This window comes from Sinohyriopsis cumingii, chromosome 14, assembly GCF_028554795.1.
Source record: "Sinohyriopsis cumingii isolate HCF-2022 chromosome 14, ASM2855479v2, whole genome shotgun sequence".
NCBI lineage: Eukaryota > Metazoa > Mollusca > Bivalvia > Unionida > Unionidae > Sinohyriopsis > Sinohyriopsis cumingii.
Window position 1 is genome coordinate 65,703,451 of NC_142974.1, and position 19,406 is coordinate 65,722,856.

The window sequence follows — 19,406 nt, forward strand, 5'->3', positions numbered from 1 at the left end:
ACAGACCAATATATGAATTTATTGCATGGGCCAGAGTCTAGGAATTTATTACATGGGCCAGAGTCTATAAGTTTATTACATGGGCTGGAGTCTGTGAGTTTATTACATTTGCCAGAGTCTATTTTATTACATGGGCCAGATTCTTTGAGTTTATTACATGGGTCAGAGTCTATGAGTTTATTACATGGGCCAGAGTCTATGATTTATTACATGGGCCAGAGTCTGTGAGCATATTACATGAGTTCAAGGTCTATCTTCTGGAGACAAAAGCTTGTATTTGTTCAGCTCATATGCTTCAATCTGCCTCTTGAATTTTCATATGCTGTAAATGCATGGAATTTATCAAAATTACTGGGTTTTTTATGCAGAATTATATGGTACATTATTTCGTTAATTGCTTATATACTCAAATGGTTCACAAGAAAGATTTTATTCATTAAAGATATTTTAATTTATTTTATTCACATTTTGATTTCTTGTCATTATCCACAGTCTGGATCATGCATAATGCTTCAACTCCCCGCACTCTTAAGACCACAAGTGACATTATTTTAAAACTCAAGCATCCCACCCCCAACCCCAACTGTGCTTGGATGGTTGGTAATAATAATAATAATAATAATGCTTTATTTATAGAGGGTGACTCATTAGTCAAGGACTATTCTCCCTTGAGCTCTCTTAAGGAGAGTATAACAAGGCACATTATATGAAGATAGGAATAATTACTGTTTATTTTAACATGTTTAGTATTAAAATACTAAATTCCATTATCTATTAGAAACACATACTTGCTCATGATATCTTTTATTAAATACTCTAATATTTTTCAGCAGATTTTACATGTAGTGGAAGCTTATTTCACATAACTGTACCAGAGTACTGAAAACTCTTTTTAAATCGCTCTGTTCTTGGTTTTGGTACTAAAAGATTTCCATGTGATATTGATCTCAACTGGTATTGTTTTGAAAAAGGCCTGAATAAATCCTGAAGATACTCAGGTGCAGTTCCATGTAGACATTTATATAAAAGAACTGTTTTGTGAAAAAATCCTGTCATATATTGTGAACCATTTGAGTTCTTTAAATAATACTTTTGAGGGATGATCAACAGATGCATCTAAAATTACATGTGCTGCTCGTTTCTGAAGTTTATAAATCCTGTCAAGCTCAGATTTAGCACAGTTTTCCCATACATTAGAACAATAATCCATTGATGGAAGAATATATGACTTATAGTATAGATTGTGAGTTTCCAGAGGTAAATATTTCTTGATTCTGCTGAGAAGGGCAATTTTGGATGAGTGTTTTACAAAGCTTATCAATATGGTCATTCCATAATAAATTATTATCAATGGACACACCTACAAGCCTTTCATGTTTGACATTTTCTAATGGATGATTATTTATTGCAAGAGATAATTTTGGGTTCCCAGACTTGAGTAGCTTTTGTGATGTCCCCAAAATCATACATTTTGTTTTACCTTCATTAATTACCATCCTATTTTGTTGTGCCCAGTTTTGGACTCTAATAAGGTCTGAGTTTAATCTCATTTAGATAACTTCATTATCAGAACTAGATGTATACAAGGTTGCATCATCTGCAAAGAAATCTGTATTTGTGGATTCATTATTTAATGGTAGATCATTGATATAGATAAGGAAGAGGAGCGAGCTCAAAACTGAGCCTTGAGGGACTCCTGAATGAATAGTGCGAGTTTGAGAGCTAATATTGCCAATGCTTACTTGCTGAGACGTTTGGTTTAGGTATGATCTAAACCAGTTTAAAGAAGGATTATCAAACCTGTAACAGTTCAACTTTTGCAGCAGAATTTCATGATCAACAAGATCAAAGGCTTTCTTGAAGTCAAAGAAAACAATCCCAGACATATGTCCATTATCCATTTCCTTCAGCAAAAGATCAGTTAATTTGGTAAGTTCTGTTTGGCACAAGTGGTACTTTCTAAATCCTGATTGCGCTTTCTGAAATAGAGAGTATGTTTTGAAAAATGTATAGACCTGAATGGCTACATGCTTTTCAAATAATTGTAACAATACAAGTAGAATTGATATTAGTCTGTAATTCCCTGGATCCTCCTTTTCTTCTTTATTAAAGATAGGTGTAACCTTTGCACATTTCAATGTTTCTGGAACATTACCACTCATTATACTTAAATTTATGATATGCGTTAGTGACTTTGTTATTACTGGTGCAGCAATTTTAAGAATTCGAGGACCAATACCATCCAATCCAGAGGATTTATTATTATTCACCTTAATTAGCAGATCAAAAAAATCAGCTTCACGAACATTAGCTATTGAGAAATAATTATCATCAGGAATTTAAGCTGTTATAAATAATAGAAGAGCATCAAGTTCAATTGGGATGTTAGTCTGGTTCTGAATACTCTTATTGGAGATGCTTGTGAAGAAATTGTTGAACATTTCTACAATGTCTTGTACAGATGTTACTGTATCATCATTTTGCTTAAGTCTAGGGGGAAGACAACTGTTCTTGGGTGGGTTCAGTTCTTTTAGATGCTTCCACAATGTCTTGGTACTCTTACTTTCATCAATAGCCTGTTTATAGTAGTTCTCTTTTACCTTATCTATCGGGTGCTTATTTTTATTCCTCCACTTTTTATAGCTTTTCATGTCTTTTTTCTTGTGGAAATTATCTCTTGGGTGCCTAGCCTCATTGATCTCAGGGGTAATCCACTTGGGTGTAGTTTGGTGTTTAACCCTTTTTGTTTTAATTGGGGCATGCTTGTCTAAGGCTGCATTGAACATCTGATACCATTTGTCCAAGGCAGTCTTGACATCAGCTATATTGCAGACTGATTGGAAGGGTTTGCAAACTGAATCATTTAAGAACATTTCCTCATCAAACTGTTTGAAGTCCGTGTATTGTATTTCAATGTGTTGGCCATTTTTAGATGATTTTGGAACATGTCTAGTTATACAGACTGGGTAGTGGTCACTCACTGCATACACTGGCACCTTAATTTCACTTATGTTTTCAGGTTTATTAGTATAGACATGATCAATGATAGTAGCACTTTTATCCGTTACTCTAGTTGGGGTGTTAATTAATTGAGTAAAGTTGTAAGTTTCAAAGTTACTTATCCATGTTAATGGTGGAGTTTTGATGTAGTCAATGTTAAAATCACCTAATATAATAATTTCTAAATCTCCCTTTAGTAATGCATTTTGAATTTGAACCTCAAATCTATCAATCCAATCAGCTGTGGAACTAGGTGGCCTGTAAACTGAACATAAGAGTATTGGCTTTGATTGAGCAAGGGTTACTTCAATCCAGATACTCTCTACCCCAATAGTCTCTATATCAACATGTCTGTTATAACTAATGGAACTGTCTACATAGAGAAGAATACCCCCACCCCCATGGAGTCTATATCTTTTCTTTCAAAATTGAAACCCTGTATTTGGAGAGCCAAATCATCAGTATCATCGGAAAGAAAGGTTTCGCATACACCTAGAATATTGACTGATCTAGTTTGCTGTAATATTAACTTTATCTCAGTCAGTTTAGGAAGGATATGTTGAATATTTAGGTTGATTACTTGCAGACCTATTTTGAGGAGGCCAAATACATGACAATTTTGATGAGAGGATTGACTTTCAGACAAGGTAGTATGCCATGTATTGTCTTTAGACTTGACAGATTTCATTACATTGCCTTGATTATTTACATAAACACATGAAGAAGATAACATACAAGATCCATCTGTTGTACCATGACCACATGTAGTAGATATTTGAGAATGTTCAATATGAGACTGATTTACATACATACAAGATTACATTGACATATTAGACACTTGGGGGGGGGCCTCAGAGGGAGAAGTAACTTGAACAATATCACATAGTTGTTTACAAGTTAACAAGTTGCACTTTGTACACAAATCAGATAGTGCCTGAAACCTGTTTATAGAATTATAATTATTACAATGAAAAGTATACACATATTCTAATGCATTTTGTTGCTGGATGTGTTGCATAGGCTTGTACATCATAGCCTTCTACCTATTAGTATGTGCACAACTTTTGCTTATGTCCTAGTTCATTACAAAGATGGCAACAAATCTGGTAGGCATACTTGTACATTTTATCTGCCTGGAAATCTGCACATTCAACACAACACATTGATTTCCACATTCTCCACATAACATACCATACATGTTGATTGACACAATTAATTGAAGTTTTATGGAGACATTTATACACCAAACTGAAGACACCAGCAGAAGTTTCTAAAAGAATGTAATAACATTTCACAGGAAAAATGTCACTATGATTTAAACTGTGATTAATCAATCAACTTATGTACTGTTATACATAACATTTCAGCACACTGTATGAAAGCTTCGAGAAGGCCAATCTAATAGCCAATTGCAACCAGAAATGTCACTGTACGGAAGATCTTTACAAGCCAGTATGTGGAGTTGATGGCGTCATGTATTTTTCTCCTTGTTATGCTGGTTGTACAAATTCTTTCCAGAGAGAGGATCAAAAGGTATGTCACGGAAACAGGGGTTGAAAAAGTTGCCAAACTCTACTCACCCAGTTTAGGCAAGGTCTAAATATTTGGGCTTTTCCAAGATAAACCCTTAACTTATTCAGCTATCATAGAAATATAAAAAATGACAAAGTTAAAAACCTAAATTCCATCATGCAAAAGGGTCCATTTACCACCTTGTAAGTAACTCCTCTGTAAGTAGTTACAAACTGAGACCAGTTTACTTTCCTTTTAGCAGGTGTTATTATTTTGAAGACTGAGAAGAAAGCATATGCATGAACTTTATCAAAACAAATGCAAAACAAACTTGCATGGAAAGTATAGAACTTTAATGATCAAAGTCAGTAATATTTTCAATATGACATTCATTCAAGAGAAATGATGTTAAACCCTGAATCAACAATCACCCAACTGGGCAGACTGTTGGAAAATTTACTTAACTGCCAAAAAGTTTCATTTGCAGTTTTGAGTTGTGTCAATGCATATTCAGTTCCTAGTGAGGGGGACTGTGATTGTACTATTCTTGATCTGATAATCTCAGGCTGTTTCTTTTGGTCTTTGTTGCATGCATTATATAGTAACTTGAGAAACATTTTTGGTGATGTAATGTATAGTATCACTTCCATGTGACTAATGTAATAGAATACAGATTGTATATCAGTTTCACTTCCATTTTGAAGCAACAAATGGATGAGGAAAAAAAGGAGATTCTCACCAAAATTAGAATTTCCAAACTCTTGTAAATGCTACAAGGTTGTCTCATTCTTGGAAATTCCACATGGTAGTCTCACTCTTAGAAATGCCAAAAGGCAGTTTAACTCTTGGAAATCCCACATGGTAATCTCAGTCTTGGAAATGCCACATGGTAGTCTCACTCTTGGAAATCACACAAGGTAGTCTCACTTTTGGAAATGCCAAAAGGCAGTCTCTCTCTTGGAAATCCAACATGGTAGTCTCACTGTTGGATATGCCACAAGGTAGTGTCACTCTTGGATATGCCACAAGGTAGTCTCACTCTTGGAAATCCCATGAGGTAGTCTCACTCTTGGAAATCCCACAAGTAATCTGATTCATGGAAATCCCACAAGGTCACAAGAGAGTCTCACTACTGCCAATCCCACAAAGTTAACCCACTCATTGAAATCCCACAAGGTAATCCCACTCTTTGAAATTCTACAAGGTAACCCCACTCATTGAAATCCCACAAGGTAATCCCACTCTTTGAAATTCTGCAAGGTAGTCCCATTTTTGGAGTTGCATCATCTTTTCTTCAGCATAATGTTGTGGAAGATAGATGACGTAACTGTGAAGCTGGCATTTCCTTGTTTTTAACTGCCAAGCTGGCATTACCTTGTGTTAGCTGTTAAGCTGGCATTTCCTTGTGTTATTGCTATTCCAAATGACAATTTCACAAGATATTCAGTTTGCTATTACTGATATTAATTCTCTTATCTTAATTAATCATCAAACATTTGTGTGATCAGCAGTTTTTGACCAGCAGACATGCCTTAACACAAGAGTGGTACCAGTAATAGCATATACAGTAAAACTGTCCAGAGTGGCCACACATGGAAAACTTAAGGGCAAAACTGACCTTTGTACACAGAGGAAATCTGTATACAGTTTCACTTTTTAGTATTGTTTTTTGTTGTTGCAGTATTAAATAAAATCATGAAATATGCATAAATGTTGTCCCATGTTTATGTTCCACACAACATTACTGTAGCCTGTATCCATCTTTTATATTCAGACATCACTGACTTAAAAGGATCACTGCTCTTAGTTTATTTTATGCATGATGAAAAAACAAAATTTCATAGTTGATTGAAATGTGATTGGTAGACAAAGGACTGACTCTTCGGTTGACCACCTTCTATACATTAGACTGGACAGCAGCTGTTCTTGCTTCACAGATGTATCTAGATATACCAGTTGCTAAACTTAACAAGATCAAAATACATTAGCTAATTTTAGAGGTCTGTGTTGAAATAAGCCATATATGGCTATTCTTTGTGACCCCAAAACTTTGCCAGATTTAATTGCTGATCACAATAATAAAGGGATGTAACTTGCCTCTTTTCTCAAAGATGAACTTTTTTTTCATCAAATATAGCTTTAATTCCTAGGCAGATAGATGCCAAATCAATGGACCAACACAGGTAGGCTATATTAGCATGTCCTTGGACTATACACTTTAATCAATTGCCTTGGCACTCTGTAACGTACTTTGTTGTTGTTATGCCATTGAACAAAAAGCAAACCATATATGTCATTATCAAATGTTCAGTCATTAATGTAATGGGTGCATTCATCTTATGTACTTTTCAATTCCAGCAAAAGTAGGTTACATTGACTTTCTTTTCACACTACACTGCCAGATTTAATTGCTGATTACAATAATAAAGGTATGTAACTTGCCTCTTTTCTCAAAGATGAACTTTTTTTTTCATCAAATATAGCTTTAATTCCTAGGCAGATAGATGCCAAATCAATGGACCAGCCCAGGCAGGCTATATTAGCATGTCCTTGGACTAAACACTTTAATCAATTGCCTTGGCACTCTGTAACGTACTTTGTTGTTGTTATGCCATTGAACAAAAAGCAAACCATATATGTCATTATCAAATGTTCAGTCATTAATGTAATGGGTGCATTCATCTTATGTACTTTTCAATTCCAGCAAAAGTAGGTTACATTGACTTTCTTTTCACACTACACTGCCAGATTTAATTGCTGATTACAATAATAAAGGTATGTAACTTGCCTCTTTTCTCAAAGATGAACTTTTTTTTTCATCAAATATAGCTTTAATTCCTAGGCAGATAGATGCCAAATCAATGGACCAGCCCAGGCAGGCTATATTAGCATGTCCTTGGACCAAACACTTTAATCAATTGCCTTGGCACTCTGTAACTTACTTTGTTGTTGTTATGCCATTGAACAAAAAGCAAACCATATATGTCATTATCAAATGTTCAGTCATTAATGTAATGGGTGCATTCATCTTATGTACTTTTCACTTCCAGCAAAAGTAGGTTACATTGACTATATTTTCACACTACACTGCCAAGTTGCCCACTTCACTGAGCTACTTTTCTCTTACTCATTATTAATACAACTTTGAAATACAAGAGATGCATTCATTTTGTTTTGGAATTGTAATCATATGAGTAAAATGTAGGTCGCAGTGAGATGCATGGGTCAGGAAATGTTTTCAAGCAATTTTTAGTCATATTAAGCTAAGTGTTTTCCATGGTCAGGAAATCATTTAAAAAATATTTCAGTTTTCTAGATAGATGAAGTAAAGTCTGAGAATTTTATAATAAGTCAGAAAAAATGGAAATATTAGTAAACAGTCATGGAAAAATCAGGAAAAATGGAAATATTAGTAAACAGTAATGGAAAAGTCAGGAAATTTTGGTCCCTCATTCATGGAAATTGTAATATGATATGTCCTTGAAAATATGTTGTTAGTGCCCATGACTAGTGCTAATTTCTTATTCAGAATTACAGATTTTGTTTGAGTACAAAACGTCTGGAGTAACCTTTGTATTTATTGTTTGTATTTTAGGTGTACACAAACTGTAGCTGTGTGTTACATGACTCTCTGGAGAACTACCCTGGATATCAAGCCACAGAAGGGAAATGTGACAGCAGCTGTCACTATCTACCTGTGTTTATGCCAGTCTTTGCTGTCATGATGCTTCTGACATTTGTGGCCAGTATGCCAGCATTATCAGCAACACTGAGGTAAGTTTTCATAAAATTTGTTGCCAGTATGCCAGCATAATCAGCAACATAGAGGTAAATTTTCATAAAATTTGTAGCCAGTATGCCAGCATTATCAGCAAAACTGAGGTAAGTTTTCATAAAATTTGTTGCCAGTATGCCAGCATAATCAGCAACATAGAGGTAAATTTTCATAAAATTTGTAGCCAGTATGCCAGCATAATCAGCAGTTATGATATAAATTTTGATAGAATGTATAGCCAGTATGCCATCATTATCAGCAATGGTGATGGAAGTTTTGAAAGAATTTGTGATTGGTATGCCAGCATTATCAGCTACAGTGTGGCCAGTATGCCAGCATTATCAGCAACAGTGTGGCCAGTATGGCATAATCATCAGCAGTGATGAGGTATATTTTGATAGAATTTATCTTAGGCATGCAGACAGAATAGATAATGATTCATAAAGTATTCACCTTTGCAGATAGATAATGATTCATAAAGTATTCACCTTTGCAGATAGACACACACACAAATTAAAAATTGTAGAAGAAATAAAAACCATTATCCTGTTCTGACCAAGTTTGTTGGTGCAATGATTAGCCAACTACTAAAGAGCATAATAGCATAGGCCATTATGACGTTGGCATGAAGAGAACTGTGTGCTACTTGTGTTTGGAGGGCTTTTATGTTGCTGGAATTTGGAGATTTTGTATGATATTTTATGCTGCTTGTATTTAGAGATCTGTTATACTAGTAGTATTTAGAGATCTGTTATGTTTGTAGTATTTTGAGATCTGTTATTCTCCTAGTATTTTGAGATTTGTTATTCTCCTAGTATTTGGAGATCTGTTATGTGTTAATATTTGGAGATCTGCTGTGTTTACTTTCATTTGGAGATATGTTGAACTTACTGGTATTGCAAGATCAGTTGTGATTCTGGTAATTTTCAGATCTGATGCACCCTTTTATGTTCGAGGTCTTTTATACTTCTTGTGTTTGGAGGTCTTTTTTGACATGGTATATTTCATAGTATTTGGAGATCTGTTGTGCTCACTATCATCTAATGTTATGTTCCTGGTATTTGGAGATCTGTTATACTCACTGCCATTTTGGAGATAGGATGATATTCTACCTGTATTTGCTATTCTCTTTTCCATGATTATTGTTGTGGACCCTGTTGGAGGAACAGAAAACAATATTATGACTGAAAGAAATATTTTGAACAAGTGACTGGGAACAAGATTGGAACAAATATAATAACAGATTTATACTTTGACAAGACTTAAATTGTTGCCAATTAGCAGATGAATGGCTGCAAGGCTGGGTGAAATATAAATCTAGCTCTATCACTAAAATCTGTATTAAATCAACTTTGGGGTTTAAGAGCTTTTTTCTTTCCCCCAGTGTTAAATTTGAGATTTTGTTATTATTGTAATTCTAAGTTTTTTTCATCGGTGAGTTTTATTCCAAAACAACTTTCATCTACCGTAATAAATATGATGTCAGAATAATTTTTGTTGCAGATGTGTGCCGCATGAAGAGAAATCATTGGCTTTGGGCATACAGTGGATTATTGCTCGGTGTTTAGGTATGATCTTGCCTGGAAATCGTTATAGTTTTCTACAAGACCCATATTTTCTACCACCCTTATCTAGCTCCAACTTAAAAAAGCATGATATTGCTTTAAAAAATAAAACAATGAAACGGATTCAGTCTGTTGAACTATTTTAAATTTTCTCTTTATAAAAATCAATACTATCATATCTGCTTCCATTATAAGTGATATGTTTTCACAATGTTGTCATCCGATTTTCGGCAATTATTTACTTTAATTAAGTCATATCTACATATAGTTACAAGCAACAAATATACAGGTCCACGTGAAAACAGTTATAAAATCTTGGCAAGTAGATGTAATACTCTAGGTAATAAGCATTCACACTTCTTTGAAAACATTAGTGTTGGACATTTCTACTTATTTTATATGGTGATTTATCACTAAAGATATTGATGATAATCAAAGAAAGAAGAAATCCGGAAATGAAAAGTAATGACCTAAATAGCTGAATAGCATAACTACTCATTGTAATAAGGACAGTATTTTACTCAGAATGAATGCAGAACTACCCTTATTTCAAAAGCTATATATATTTGCTCAATCTCAGTAATGATGAATGATGTTAAATACACTTTTCAGTTGTGAGGCCATAATGTCTCTCTTAACTTATGGAGTGATATGTCTGTGTTCCTCAGTGTAGTCATATGTTTAGTTCCTCTATGGATTCATATGTCTATGTTCCTCTTTGGAGTCATATGTCTATGTTCCTCTATGGAGTAATATGTCTATGTTCCTCTATGGAGTCATATGTCTATGTTCCTCAATGGAGTCATATGTCTACATTCTTCTATGGAGTCATATGTCTATGTTCCTCTTTGGAGTCCTATGTCCACGTTCCTCTATGAGTATATGTCCACGTTCCTCTATGGAGTCATATGTCTGTTTCTCTATTGAGACATATGTCTATGTTTCTCTATCGAGTTATATGTCTATATTTTTCTATCGAGTCATATCTCTTTGTTCTTCAATGGAGTCATATGTCTATATTCCTCTATGGAGTCATATGTCTATGTTCCTTTATGGAGTCATATGTCTTGTTCCTCTATGGAGTCATATGTCTATGTTCCTCTGTGGAGTCTTATGTGTATGTTCCTTTATGGAGTCATATGTCTATGTTCCTCTGTGGAGTCATATGTCTATGTTGCTCTCTGGAGTCATATGTCTATGATCCTTTCTGGATTCATATGTTTCTCTGTGGAATCATATGTCTATGTTCCTTATGGAGTCATATGCCTATGTTCCTCAATGGAGTCATATGTCTATATTCCTCTATGGAGTCATATGTATATGTTCCTTTATGGAGTTGTATGTCTTTGTTCCTCTATGGAGTTATATGTCTATGTTCCTCTGTGGAGTCTTATGTCTATGTTCCTCTGTGGAGTCATATGTCTATGTTCCTCTGTGGAGTCATATGTCTATGTTCCTATATGCAGTCATATGTGTATGTTCCTCTATGGAGTGATGTCTATGTTCCTCTATGGAGTACTATGTCCACGTTCTTCTATGGAGTCATATGTCTATATTCCTCTATGAGTCATATATCTACGTTCCTCTATGGAGTCATATGTCTATGTCTCCCTATCAAGACATATGTCTATGTTTCTCTATTGAGTCATATGTCTATGTTCCTCTATTGAGTCATATCTCTTTGTTCCTTAATGGAGTCATATGTCTATATTCCTCTATGGAGTCATATGTCTATGTTCGTGTATGGAGTCATATGTTTATGTTCCTATTTTTAGTCATATGTCTATAGTCCTCTATGGAGTCATATGTCTATATTCCTCTGTGGAGCCATATGTCTATGTTCCTCTGTGGAGTCATATGTCTATATTCCTCTATGGAGTCATATGTCTATGTTCCTATGTGGAGTCATATGTCTATGTTCCTATGTGGAATCATATGTCTATATTCCTCTGTGTAGTCATATGTCTATGTTCCTCTATGGAGTCATAAGTCTATATTCCTCTCTTTGGAAATAACAAAATTAAGTCTTCTCCAGTGCCAAAGCTGAAATGGTGGACAACATTAATTAATACCTTACATAGAATGTCAAAGTTTAGAAGGCCATTGAAACCCATTCTCCATATATTACCACTATCTTATTTGAACTACAACATCTTGTGAATCAATGTCAATTCTCAACCAGCAATTTTGGTATTTTTACTGGATTAGACACAACTTTGATTTTATCTGATAAAGGCTTTAAAGTTGAAACATTGTGTAGTTGTAGTGGTTAGTTTATAAACAGGGATAATTCCTCAAATATTTTTAGTCACATGTACATTCTTATGAAACACATAACAAGAAAATGTTTGACTTAGAACATGCCAATAGAAATTCTAATATATTCATATTCATTTTCTACTTTAATGTAACAAGATTCCTGATTACCTTTTAAATTTAGACGATACATTAAATCAGATTGTATTTTCTTCTCTTACAGGTTCTATTCCAGGGCCCATTTTATTTGGAAAACTTATAGACATCACATGTCAGCTTTGGCAAAAGAAGTGCAATGAACAAGGTTCATGTTTTTTCTATGACAATAAACAAATGAGTCATAACATGTTAGCTGTTAGTCTAGTTGGAAAGGCATTATCATCACTGTTTTTCTTCCTTGCACTAATTTTGTATAAAGCACCAAAAGTTGATGAAAATGAGAATTCAAAAGAATCATCACCACCACCGCCACCAGCATCATTAAGTTTGTCTCCAGCAGAGAATGCCATTAGCAATCAGAGTGTTTATACAGCTGTAACAGAACTGTCAGATGGAAATACTCCAGCGACAACACCCAATGGAAATCCATCTTGGATACACTTATAGCAATCAAAGTGTTTATATAGCTGTAACAGAATTGTCAGATGGAAATACTCCAGCGACAACACCCAGTGGAAATCCATCTTGGATACACTTATAGCAATCAGAGTGTTTATACAGCTGTAACAGAACTGTCAGATGGAAATATCCAGTGACAACACCCAATGGAAATCCATCTTGGATACACTTATAGCAATCAGAGTGTTTATACAGCTGTAACAGAATTGTCAGATGGAAATACTCCAGTGACAACACCCAATGGAAATCCATCTTGGATACAATTACAGAACTAGTAATCAAAATTGTCTACTATTTATATTTTCTCAAGATATAAACAATAAGTTAGACAAAATTCATAAGAGGTGATATGGATAAATTTGTCTAATATGAAACCTTCCTACTGTTATGTCTTGTCACAGCTTACAAAACAATAAAAAAAGACTCAAGTACGCACAATTTACTCTATACTGTTATGCCTTGTCACATGTTACAAAACAACAAAAAAAGACTTGAGTCCATACAGTTTACTACACACTGTTTAGTCTTGTCACATCTTACATAATGTCAAAAAAGACAAAAGTCCACACAGTTTTCTGAACAATGTTAGGTCTTGTCAAATGTTACCAAAAAAAAATGACAAAAGTCTACACAATTTGCTGAAAACTGTTAAGTCTTATTACATCTTACAAGACACAAAGATGTCAGTCCACACAATTTATTGAATACTGTTAAATCTTGTCACATCTTACAAAACAAAACAAAAAGACTTCAGTCCACATCATTTATTGAAAAACGTTAAGTTTTGTCACACCTTTCAAAACAAACAAAAATACTTAAATCCAAATAGTTTACTTAATACTGTTAAATCTTTTCACATCTAACAAATCAAAACAAAAACACTTAAGTGGAAACAGTTTATTTAATACTGTTAAGACTTGCTACATCTAACATCTTACTAAACAAAAAGACTTCTGTCCACACAATTTTCTGATTATTGTTAAGTTTCGTCACACCTTAGAAAATCAAAGTAAAAACACTTAATTTGAAACAGTTTATTTAATAATGTTAAGATTTGTCACACCTTACAAAATGATCACAAAAAGTCCACAAAATTTTCTTATCATTGAAATGACAATCACCACCTTTGCTCACATTTTACTATAAGCCTTTGTTTTGCTTCAACATACATCAGTTTTATGTTTTGCTTTCATCAGCTTTCACTTGCTTAGAAAAAAGAACCCAGCCATTTTGTCAATTAACATGCACACTATTTTAACATCAAATACTCTTGAAAAACATACTTGTAAGAAGAGGTTTCTCATCTTCTAAACAGCATAGTTTCCTTTCCAGTGTAGTTTCCTTTCCAGTGTAGTTTCCTTTCCAGCGTAGTTTCCTTTCCAGCATAGTTTCCTTTCCAGTGTAGTTTCCTTTCCAGTGTAGTTTGCTTTCCAGTATAGTTTCCTTTCCAGTGTAGTTTAACTATTATAAGATCATCTGCTGAGAAAAAAAACCACAATATTTTAAAAAAGCAAAACAATAGTGCTATGACTCATTTCAGACTCTTCAGAATTTATTTTAGAAAACTATATTTTCAATGAAATTGAAATTATAATACTGTTTGACATAAATAAAAGGTGTTTTAATTAAATTCAGACTTGCTCTATTTTCATATAATTGTATTTTGTTTGTGTTTCATCTTTTATTTATAAATCTTAAGAATAGAAAAATATTACAGATACGTACTTATATACTGCATGGTCAAATATTCGTACACAAATTTCTCTGGCCACAATTACAAGCATGTATATATATATATATATATATATACACACACACACACACACACATATATATATATATATATATATATATATATATATATATATATATATATATATATATATATATATATATATATATTATCTTGGTCAAAGATTGATAAAACAAATTCTTTGACAAAATAAGTATTAGGAACCATGATGGCTAAGTTGTTATCATACTAGCTTTGTGACTAGAAGGATTCAGATTCAAATCCTGCCTAGACCAGATCAGGTTGGCTGCCATGTACAGTCTCTAGGCATGGTATTTTATTCCAATTGTCTTGGCATAATGCATTTTTAAAACCCATTAAACACTAGTAAATAAATAATTTAGTACAATACTTGTGAACAGAATAATATCAGAATTCCTTGGTGGATGGGTGGGGAGGGGGTTGAAGTCAACAGATTTCTAATTTAACAATACTTGTCATCAAATTAACTATTATAACCTATTTTTAAATTAAAGCATTGGAAATTGAAAGTTAAGTTTAGCTTAAGGATCATATTGCACAGCAACACTTATTGTAATTTACATATATAGTTGATGATTATAACTGCTGACATGTAAGTTATCAATATTTATTTTGATACATTTTGTTCATTATCAGATTCAATACCTATTTTAGGATCCACATTTTCTAGTACATATTTTGTACTAATAAATCTGCAAGTAATGTTTAGATACCATTCATATAACAGCATTTGTTTCACACTTTGTATTAATATCATTGTAATTTCATTTAGCTGTGATGTGTTGGAAGTCTCACAAATATGTTATCAATAAATCTGATGGAACCAGTGCGCTATGGGTGTACTGTTCCAAAACAGTACAATATTTATTGTTATCTATCAAGTAACACTGGGCATAGGTATTTGTGTAATTATTTTTATGTATTCCCACTTGTAAATTTGCATTATTAATGATGGCTGTCATGACCAAAGCATTATTTATCCCACCTAATAATGAATCTCTCTGATCTCAGGGTTTATATAAATTTCCAGACTCTATCACCACCATGATCATAATGTTTCTCTTTAAAATTCTTAATATATGTATATCAGTGAAGAAATTAGAAAGAGAAAACTAGAATTGCTTTCATGGCTTTTTGCTGCAAATCACCTTGCTTTTATTTGCATGTTGCCAACCTGTCGCTGCCACTACTACACAAACATACTTTTTGATGTGCTCTAATTTGAATATGTCACTGTAATTGAAATTTTTGTTTTATATTTGACATTTGACCCACTGAAAGGACCCCAGATTTGTACATCTCTACCATATGGTTAATTGCCACATATAGCCAACGTTTGAATAATGTTCGGTGAAGTTCTAAAATGATTTAGGAGGAGATGGTTATGAAGGTACAGATAGATGGATGGTCCAACAAATGGAGGCTGTTACAATATTTTGCTTCTAATGCATATGGAAAAATTTCTTTCAGGTAGAAAAGTTTCATGTTCTGTAATAAGAAGAAACTTAAACAATTGCATTAAAAGTTGATCCAAATTTGTATCAGTAATTGCTGTCTTTGATTGTCTTCATTTCATGCAAGAGTGATTTGGTTTATTTTTCTGATCTTTACAATTTTTACTAGTGTAACATGGCTGAATTATTTCTGATGTTGAAGTTTTTAAAAATCAAATTAATTTTAGAGATTTGTAGTTATGACCATGTGTAAACAAAAGTTTTCAGATGAAAAACAGTGGGAACGTTCTTTTCAAACATTGCACAGAAATAATTCTTCATCCAAAACAAAAAATAACGAAGCTTTAGAGTAGACATCAAATAGTCTGTGTTCAGTTTTTCAGTTTCAGTGAAATAATCAATTTGTCAGTTACAACTTCTTTGATTTTCATTGAAATTCATTTTAAGAATATTTAATCTGTTATAGACTTAAAGACCAAAAAATAACCCAGGATTTTGAAAGGCATCATTAGGACAGAGTTAAACAAATATTATTTTATATTTGATCAGTTAGCATACATGTTTGATTGATTATGAAATTGTATCTAATTCATGCTATTTATTGTTTGTGATAATCTTGCGCTTTCCAGAATAGTTCTCTGTCATTTTATAGCAAATAAAGGAAATTTCTTTCGGAGAATGTGATCCCATCCACCTCACTTGCAGTAATGTTTCATATATTTACATAAATTTTATAGTCAAATATAAAGAAAGAGAATTTAGAATAATAGTATAAAGATTATGTACAGCAAACTGGTTACTACAGAAAAATGCTCCATAAATAGCAATCAGTCTGGAGTTGTATTTGCCATAGTAAAATGGTTTATGTCTCTGTCTGGAGTTTTGTTTCCATAGAAAAATGGTCCATTTATAGCAGTCAGTCTGGAGTTGTATTTGCCATAGTAAAATGGTTTATGTAACTGTCTGGAGTTTTGTTTCTATAGCAAAATGGTCCATGAATAGCAATGTGTCTAGAGTTATGTTACCATAGTAAAATGGTCCATGAATAGCAATGTGTCTGGAGTTTTGTTTCCATAGTAAAATGGTACATGAATAGCAATATGTCTAGAGTTTTGTTTCCATAGCAAAATGGTTGATGAATAAGTCTGCCTGGAGTTTTTATTTTCCATGGTAAAATGGACCATGAATAGCAATTTCTCTTTAGTTTTGTTACTATAGTGAAACAGTCTAGTACTGGTAATCTGTCTGGAGTTTTGTTTCCATAGTACAATAGTCCTTGAATAGCAAGGTGTCTGGAATTTTGTTTCCAAAGTAAATAGGTTCATGAATATAAATCTGTTTAGATTTATACTTCATAGTAAAATGGTCCATGAATAGCATTCTCTCTGGAGTTATGTTTCCATAGTAAAATGGTCCATGAATAGCAATCAGTCTGGAGTTGTGTTTGCCATAGTAAAATGGTTTATGTCACTGTCAGGAGTTTTGTTTCCGTAGAAAAATGGTCCATGAATATCAATCAGTCTGGAGTTTTGTTTCCATAGAAAAATGGTCCATGAATATCAATCAGTCTGGAGTTATGTTACCATAGTAAAATGGTCCATGAATAACAATCTCTCTGGAGTTATGTTACCATAGTAAAATGGTCCATGAATAACAATCTCTCTGGAGTTATGTTACCATAGTAAAATAGTCCATGAATAGCAATCTCTCTGGAGTTATGTTACCATAGTAAAATGGTCCATGAGTAGCAATCTCTCTGGAGTTATGTTACCATAGTAAAATGGTCCATGAATAGCATTCTCTCTGGAGTTATGTTACCATAGTAAAATGGTACATGAAAAGCAGTACGCCTGGAGTTGGATTCATCCATTTGATGTAATGGAACTTTCTATCAGTTTAAGCCTTCACTGTTTCAATACTTTTGATTTTGGCATGATGAGCCCCGGTGACAAGCACAAAAAAATCTGTGAATATATTCTTTGATATTAATGTTTGTATCATAGTTGTTGAGAGAAGCTGCTTATTGTTCATTGTAAAATAACTTTCAACTTTAATGTTTGAAGAAATAACGGTTAGATTTCACAACAATGCATTGTTAAAGTTAGCGCAGTTTGTGTTATATTTTTGGTAGAACATTGCAGAACTTTATGTTTCATATGAATGTGTTGTGTTCATAGGCAAAATATAATATATTATTAAAAAAAGTAAAAGTATACTTTGTAATGTGTGTTGTTGTTTTGTTCATATTAGAATTAGAATACCAATAAACTGATTGTTATGAATCATGACATTAAGCAGATATCATACAAGTTAGAACTAATTTTGTCCACTGCTACCACTATTGCTACTTCTAGTACCACCAATGTCACATTATTTCTAACTTGGATTGGCATAATTGGGAAATCGGAAAATGTACTGAGCTCCTGATCAGCACCTATTCCCTTGCAAATAAAGTTGTCAGTGGTCTCTTTAACCCTGATATCAAAAACAAATATCAAGGAATATGTCCCAAGTATCAGCACCCATTCCTGTTTGATATCAGAATGAAAATGTCAGTGATTTGTTGAACCCTGATATGAAAGAAATAGCAAGGAATGTAACTCATAGTTATCAGCACCCATCCCCGTTTGACATGCAAATGAAGTTTACCATGTTGTATTGAACTCTGATATCAAAGAAAAAGTAAGTAATACAAGTCACAGATATCAGCACCCATTCCTTTTGATGTCAAAATTAAGTTTCCAGTGGTGTTTTTGAACCCTGATATCAAAGAAATAGCTTGGAATATAAGTCTCAGATATAATAACAACATGGAGTCTGATTAATGGTAACATAAGTACCAGATATAACAACATGGGGTCTGATTAATTGTAATGTAAGTACCAGATATAACAACATGGGGTCTGATTAATTGTAATGTAAGTACCAGATATAACAACATGGGGTCTGATTAATGGTAACATAAGTCCTAGATATAACAACATGGGGTCTGATTAACTGTAATGTAAGTACCAGATATAACAACATGGAGTCTGATTAATTGTAATGTAAGTACCAGATATAACAACATGGAGTCTGATTAATTGTAATGTAAGTACCAGATATAACAACATGGGGTCTGATTAATTGTAATGTAAGTACCAGATATAACAACATGGAGTCTGATTAATTGTAATGTAAGTACCAGATATAACAACATGGAGTCTGATTAATTGTAATGTAAGTACCAGATATAACAAAATGGAGTCTGATTAATTGTAATGTAAGTACCAGATATAACAACATGGAGTCCAATTAATTGTAACATAAGTCCCAGATATAACAACATGGAGTCCAGTTAATTGTAACATAAGTCCCAGATATAACAACATGGGGTCTGATTAATTGTAATGTAAGTACCAGATATAACAACATGGGGTCTGATTAATTGTAATGTAAGTACCAGATATAAC

At 33.3% G+C, this 19,406-nt stretch overlaps 2 protein-coding genes across 4 annotated transcripts in view; one reads left to right on the forward strand and one right to left on the reverse strand.

The window, feature by feature from the left end:
* LOC149784029 (uncharacterized) lies at positions 1–14,133 on the reverse strand. 2 transcript variants are annotated; one of them, XR_016413722.1, is made up of 3 exons: positions 14,010–14,133; positions 9,179–9,441; positions 1–1,979 (listed from the first exon to the last, which is right to left on the reverse strand). XR_016413722.1 is itself a non-coding variant. In XM_089932123.1 (3 exons), exons 1-3 carry the CDS (start codon positions 14,110–14,112, stop codon positions 1,960–1,962), a joined length of 195 nt encoding a protein of 64 aa, XP_089788249.1. In that variant the 5' UTR covers positions 14,113–14,133; the 3' UTR covers positions 1–1,959. The 2 variants fall into 2 exon arrangements, 1 of the variants encoding a protein (XP_089788249.1); XM_089932123.1 differs by having other exon boundaries at positions 9,370–9,441.
* Positions 1–18,177, forward strand: part of LOC149784028 (solute carrier organic anion transporter family member 4A1-like) — a 169,563-nt gene extending 151,386 nt beyond the window's left edge. For both annotated transcript variants that reach the window (XM_089932120.1, XM_089932121.1), the window contains exons 9-12: positions 4,368–4,533; positions 8,108–8,286; positions 9,791–9,855; positions 12,332–18,177. In XM_089932120.1, coding sequence (XP_089788246.1) covers positions 4,368–4,533; positions 8,108–8,286; positions 9,791–9,855; positions 12,332–12,714 — 793 coding nt within the window. In that variant the 3' untranslated portion in view covers positions 12,715–18,177. The remainder of the gene's footprint in view (positions 1–4,367; positions 4,534–8,107; positions 8,287–9,790; positions 9,856–12,331) is intronic.
* Positions 18,178–19,406: the final 1,229 nt, after the last annotated feature.